The following is a 6,633-nucleotide window of genomic DNA, read 5'->3' on the forward strand; positions in this document are numbered from 1 at the left end:
ATTTATCGTATCAATTCGATGAAGTGAATACAAAAATAAGAAACAAGATACATTGTTTTGATAAGAAGGCAAGAAGGTAAGACCATGAAAACAGTATCTTACTTAGAGATCGTGCTGCCCTTGCAACTGTCAACGGTCCCCATCAACCATCCAATAGAAGAAGCATGATCTTAAAGCTATTTCACAAATACAAGCTCACCTTTATTCTTCTTCTAATTTTCGAGAAATTACTTTTCAAGAATATTCATTTCGAACATCATACCTTACCTTAATATATGGTTATGTTTCTTCTTCATAGTTTGAGAACTACAATGAATCTCATAACATACCTTCACTGCAGTAGAAGATTTAGAACAGTAAACGTTAGTTTCCTGTACAGACCGAACAAAAGAGACAAAGAACTTTATCAAAATAGCTTTATTAATGTAGCTTTAGATAAAGCTGATGACATCGTGCATACATATCTTATCATATCTTACCTTATATTTTATAAAGTATTTTGTTTTCCGATAATATGTAGCCTTAGCTTTTTTGTTAAATACACCTTTTTTTTAGGACGTTAAATACACCTTTTTATTGGTTAGTGTCAGGAAATTGTATTACAAAAATTATAATATACTTAGATTCATATTTCTAAGGCAAATAAACAACATTAATAAGAAATGGACGATTATAAACATCAAAGATGAGTGAACATGATTTTTCTTTTAATTCAACCCTTAGAAATGAAGATTTGAACTTCTAATATTTTGGTCAATAATATATAGCTTAACCAATGAGCGAGATCTTAGAATATTATCGTTACTATTGGAATCCCCATTCAACGAACATGTAGATATTATTGTCACCGATATCAACACATACATTAGAACAATTCATAACATTTGTTGTTGTTCCAATTGAACAATTTCATGACCATAGCAATATACAGAGTAGCTGTTTTTTTTTTTTAAATTATAAGAGCTTTAGATGCGGTTTGATATCCAATTTATTTTTATTTATATTTTTTAAAATTAAGTTTAGAGGCACTAACTTGTGTTTTTTTTTTGTTGTTATCTACTTTCTAAAAACGTTTTTAAAATCTTAGGCAAAATTTGAGAACTAAAAAACAGTAGTTTCTAAAAATTTATTTTTGTTTTTGAAATTTAACTAACATTTTAAATGTATTTTCCCGAAGGCGAAAAACATACAAAGAAGTTAAGGAGAAATCAAGCATAATTTTTTTCAACGCAGAAAACAAAAAACGAAAGGTTATAAATAGGGTATAAAAGTTCAAAAAGTTCAAACGCCAAATGCTGAAACCTTCCAACATGTCCAGATTCCTTGTCAACATTTCCAAAAGAATGATCTACATTCAACAGTCATATGCATGAGATTCAATAAAATGAACAAGACAAATGTTGCTAGATAGTATAAAACAATGGACAAAGACCTGAGAGATTGAATGAAGTTTTATTGATTTGAACAAAAAGTATATATTTAAGACGATGGGAGCTTTTCGTTGAACCTCAACGGAACGTTTACGGGCACCTACTTTCCCCTCAAAAAGAACTAACAAAAGCAAGGATAAAAACCTGATTAAATCCTAACTAGATAAGCAAGTATTACCTTCTTCAAGGCACCTGAACTTCCTGATGATTCATTGAAACGTGGGCGAGCTTTAACCTGATAGCCTCAAACTCAGCATTTTGCTTCTCTTCATTTGTCAGCCACGAAGTCAAGCAACGATCAATGAAGTCCTCTCCGCTACTCGCTGAAGAGCTGCTCTTTGAAACCCGGGTCCTCCCAAATCTAGTAATATTTGCTAGATTTGAGTCGGAAGGCTCTTCGGCATAACTCTCTAAAATATCCCGAATAGCACCGCACCAAATTGGCCGAGCAAGCTTGAGGAAGTCGTGCATAGCAAGAACAGGAAGGTTTACACTTCCAAGTTCAGACTCACTGTGTCCACCTCTTCCATGAAAATCTGATCCTCCAAGTTTCAGAAGCCCATAACTGTCTGCTAGGTCACTGTATGCTGTCAATCAACAAACATACGAATCAATGCCGATCGTCTATAACAAGATTCTAGATAACAGATCTGCAAAGATAAAGTCAAACGCAACACGTGCAGACGAAAACTGTATGCACAAAAAGAAAGATGTTGACATGTTCTTCTTCTGTCGAAAATATGAGAAGAGACTCTAAAGGTGTTTACTTTTCAGCAAGGGTATTAAGAGAAGAGATTATCCCATAAGCTGCATATTTGTTGCCATGCTTGACTCAAATTTGCCAGATCATACTACAATAGTGGAAAAGCAAAAGCGTGCCTGCTAAACTGGTAAAAAAGAAGCAATGGGTTTATATCATATTTTGATCTATGCAATTTCATCAATTCTAGACTGTGAAATACTTTGATTTAGTTTCTCAACCTTGAAGTGCTCTATTTTAGTCGCTACACTTCACTTAGAAAAACTATTTTAGCCAAATTCGTTTGCTTTCAAACACTTCCATCCATTAGTCGAGAAAATAAACAAAAAGGTTGTCGGTGTTAACTTTCTGTTAAATCATTTATAAAAATAATAATGAGGGCTAAAATGGAGTTTTTATGCAAATTTTAGAGAATAAAATAGAAAATTGAAAGATATGGATAAAAATCAATAATTTCACTATGACAAAATGTTGCTATACCTATATAACAAACATGATTTGATACGCCAAAAACAACTATACTTAAAAAGTATGAGAGATTGAGGTCACACCACCCGTGGCCAAATAGCATGCTTACAACATTAAAAAAAATGCATACCAAAATTCATTTGGACTATAAATAAGAGCATATTGGTGAAGAGCTGAGAGAAAGAAGAAAGGCTGAATTGTGTACCTGCCAATTTTCCATCACTCCTGTAGACCTCCAGCCCCTGGAGGCCAGCATCTTTCAGTCTTCTAATAACGGCAACAGGATTCTTCAAGGCCCACGGATGGGCTAGTACGGTCACACCACCTGTGTCGTGTATCATTTGTATTGCTTCCTCTGCACAAGGCTCTGATCCCCTGAAAATATAACTCTGTCCTCAGTGTTGCAGTCTAAAAATTGGAGAAGATGATGCAACTCTTCCCCCAATCCAAATAACAGACATTTTTGCTGGCAAGAATTCCTATCCGAGACAACAACCAAGTAGAGAGAGAGAGAGTCGAACTCATAGGTTAAGCATAGAACATAGAGAACAAATTGACAGCCAGGCTAGATCTATCCAAAACTAATCCAGGACCAATTGAGTGATCTCTTCTTATGTCCTAGAATTTTAAGTAGTTACCTTAGCATTCCTTCTTCGACTTGTACTACTAGTTAACATTGGCATTCCATTTTAATGGTAATCATAAACAGACAAATATATTTCACATGTACGAAAGTAACTGAATATATGTCACGTCCCAATAAGTTAAATATTAATGAGAAATAATACTAGATGCTGATACATTAAAAGTGAAAAATCAACCATGGCGATAACTTAGAAATTTGATGTGCGCATTCACTGACCACTGACAAGTGACCTAGTTTTAAAAAATTGACATAATTCAGACTTTAACTGCCTATTTCACTTCTACGAACATAAACCATATGTATGGCTCAAATAATAGTTTTCACAAATTACGATATCGTATATTGTCAAACTCCATTGATTAGCCTATGTTGATGCTAATGAAACAAGTGGAAGAGGATGTTAATACCCTGCTTAAACCAAACGCCAGAGTGTTGGTGCTAAATTTTTAATGTTGTGATAACAGGGAATGCTATCATATTATTTACACATAAGACAAAAAAATTGAGTAAGCAGGTTCAGATATTTACGTTGAGTAAGCAGGTCCACCATCAAAAAGGTAACGAGCAAATGCTTGTTTTAGATTCTCCACATAGCCTGCTTCAACCATGGCACGAGCCACATGGAGTCTCCCAGGAGCTACTCCTTTACCAGTAATCCTAGCCACATGATCCCATTTAAGAGGCAGCTTCAGCTCATTCAGTTTTGACACCATGTTCTTTGCACGCAGAAACCGCCCCTCCCTTATATTTTCTAAGAATTTTTCCAGCTTCTCAATCTTTGCTGGTCCACAACTGCTGTAATATGCAAGGATGTGTACTGGTTCTTCTGATTCTGGGTTTCCACTGCACATCAGTTTCCAGATATCAGAAGGTCAAAAGAATCTGCAAATGAAAATTTTTCTGGAGACCAATTTTATGGTGCAATTCAACATATTTTCCAACAAGGTATTCACAAGAATTCTCAGACAGTAAAGAGCAAAATTCCCTGCTTTTTCATTGGTGTTTGTAAGGACCAAAAAGAAAAAGGAAACAACAAAAAAAAAACGGAAGAAGAAGAAGCAGAAGAAACTGGCGACTTAATGGAGTGTAAGATAGTTTGATATGCAAAACATTAAATCGTATAAGACAGCATGCACAGTTCAGAAATGTAAAAAAAGAAAAAAAATTCACCTTGTAGAGAATATCGTACTGATTTCAACCCCTGGAATTATTTTGATGCCGAATCTACGAGCTGCTTCTATAGCCTCAGGGATGCCAGACATTGTGTCATGATCTGTCAAAGCAAGAACTTTCACCTGTTGTTGGTACATATTTCTAATTAACTAAAGCTATATTTCATCACATATTGAAAATAAAAAGAGAGCTTATTGACGAGAGGCAGAACGCTTGACAGATGTGACTGCAAAGTATAAGGAAAATGAGGTAATACTAGAAACAATTAAGACAACAAGCACACTGATAAAGGTTGCATTGATGCATTGAATATGAATGTTTGAAAGTTTAAATTTCACGTATGTAACACTGGATCTCACACATCAAGAATTTGCACTCTGCTGAGTATGGGTACAGGTTTAGAAGAAACTCTTATTTTAAAATAATTATGAACTTAGAAGAAATTGGGAATGTTAAAAAACTAAAGTATTGCATTTCATGCACTGACAATACCCTGTGTATGCCGAGCTAGAATTGAAAAGCATGCGAATTTTATAGCTACTAGTCATTAGTACAATACCGCATACATACTTTTTGAATCTCAAAATCGAATTCCTTCCAAGTTGAGAAAGCAAGAAAGATACAACAAAGTAGAGAGGTAGAGAGAGAAGAAAATCAATAACAGAACATATCAGATCGCTGCACTTTCAGCACAAGCTGTAAGTTCAAACCTTCTACCTCTCTTCCCCATATTATTGTTCATAGGTGTCAAGCCATTGGAATATGCCAAAGCTGCCGCATCTCCCACAGGGAATAAAACCAGGATTTTGGGTCAATAAAATTTGAAGCCAAGGAGAAGGTATAGATCTCTGAAATTGCTGAGTCTCGTAATTCCATTTCCATGAGATAAGTACAGTTACATCTTTCACATTCTAAGGAGCTACACCGTTAGACCCACTGATGCCAAAAGATAAAACATCTTTGAAATCACAAGCGAGCAACTTCCCTCGAGACTAAAAACAACTTAGTAAGCAGCCCGATTAAACATTAGATAGAAACAGACAATTCAAGGAAATTGAACAGTAGAAACAGGGTACATTGTCAATCCAAAGATTTCATCTCTGAAGCCACACCCATGTGCTCTTCTGCGTGTTTAGAGATGTTTTGCATCCAACTACGCAAATTTGAAGTTAATGGAAGAAAACAGGACACAAAAACAAAATTTCAAGAGTGAGTGTTTTACGTAAACAAAGCATAAGAATAGAACTGACCCCATTTCCATGAGCTCTCTCAACAAGCTTGGAAGGGGAGAGAAACCCATCACTGAATTTGGAGTGGGAGTGCAGTTCGAACACCACCTTGTCCCCACCCTTGCCGAGACTCTTCTGCACTCCAAAATCATCGACCACAGAGGAGGCAGCAGAGGAAGCAAGAGAATTAGAGCGATCCAAAAACACCCACTCGGTGACGTACTTGAAGGCCAGAGCCTGGTCGGAAGTCATCTTCTTGTTGCTCCCGCGGCGCTTCTTCTTCTTCTTCCTGTTCTTGTCTTTGGGTTTGTTGTTACAATTGTGGGGAGAGGCAGCGGAATTAGGAGGAGGGTGGCCGTCGCCCACCATTGGAGAGAAGAATGCGTGGATTTAGGTCAATGGGGAGAGAGAATTGAGAATTGAGAATAGAGAATCGAGAATTGTGAGAGAAAGCAGTGAGTGAAGTGAATAAGAAACAAAACAAAAGGAGAAAAATTAGAGTGAGACAGATTGCTTTTTGGGAAAGGATATGGAAATCTTCCAAATCGCAGGTGTCCTCTCAGTCTCTTCTCTCCCCAACCTCTGGATTTGGCTCTCTGCTTTCTCTGAAATCCCATTTTCCTATTCTCTATTACCTAAATTGTATCCAAATGTTGATCTCGTTGAAAATATCGAGATATCCCGATTTTACGGACATGCCGATGTTTATGTATATTTCGAAAAAAAATAATGGAAATTGATGGAAATTTTTTGAATTAACAAATAAAACTTGAATGGTAGCTCCTTATAATTGATCACTTGTAAGAATATGATCATTTTACTGATGAAAATGTCGATGTCGATAGAAATATCGAAAAAAAGATTTTTTCCTTTAATGAAGATTGATGGAAATTATTTGAATATGTAAAGTTTCATTTATAAATGAGA

At 35.8% G+C, this 6,633-nt stretch overlaps 1 protein-coding gene across 1 annotated transcript; it reads right to left on the minus strand.

Annotated features, from left to right (window-relative positions):
- Window positions 1-1,433: 1,433 nt before the first annotated feature.
- Window positions 1,434-6,317, minus strand: LOC111012205 (Polymerase/histidinol phosphatase-like protein). Its single transcript, XM_022286266.2, has 5 exons — window positions 5,728-6,317; window positions 4,475-4,599; window positions 3,833-4,147; window positions 2,864-3,033; window positions 1,434-2,017 (listed from the first exon to the last, which is right to left on the minus strand). The coding sequence occupies exons 1-5, from the start codon at window positions 6,073-6,075 to the stop codon at window positions 1,614-1,616; spliced, it is 1,362 nt and encodes a 453-aa protein (XP_022141958.1). The 5' UTR covers window positions 6,076-6,317; the 3' UTR covers window positions 1,434-1,613.
- Between the last annotated feature and the right edge of the window lie 316 nt (window positions 6,318-6,633).

This window comes from Momordica charantia, assembly GCF_013281855.1.
Source record: "Momordica charantia cultivar OHB3-1 chromosome 4 unlocalized genomic scaffold, Mcharantia_2.0 BLBB01000004.1, whole genome shotgun sequence".
Taxonomy (NCBI): domain Eukaryota; kingdom Viridiplantae; phylum Streptophyta; class Magnoliopsida; order Cucurbitales; family Cucurbitaceae; genus Momordica; species Momordica charantia.

Bases quoted from the DNA above. Each gene is read 5' to 3' on its own strand.
- LOC111012205 (XM_022286266.2), bottom strand. From the start codon at position 6,075: ATGGTGGGCGACGGCCACCCTCCTCCTAATTCCGCTGCCTCTCCCCAC. The intron at 4,600-5,727 runs GTCAGTTCTATT...TACCAACAACAG, and splicing joins AGAGAGCTCATGGAAATGGG to GTGAAAGTTCTTGCTTTGAC. The intron at 2,018-2,863 runs GTACACAATTCA...GTTGATTGACAG, and splicing joins GAGTGATGGAAAATTGGCAG to CATACAGTGACCTAGCAGAC.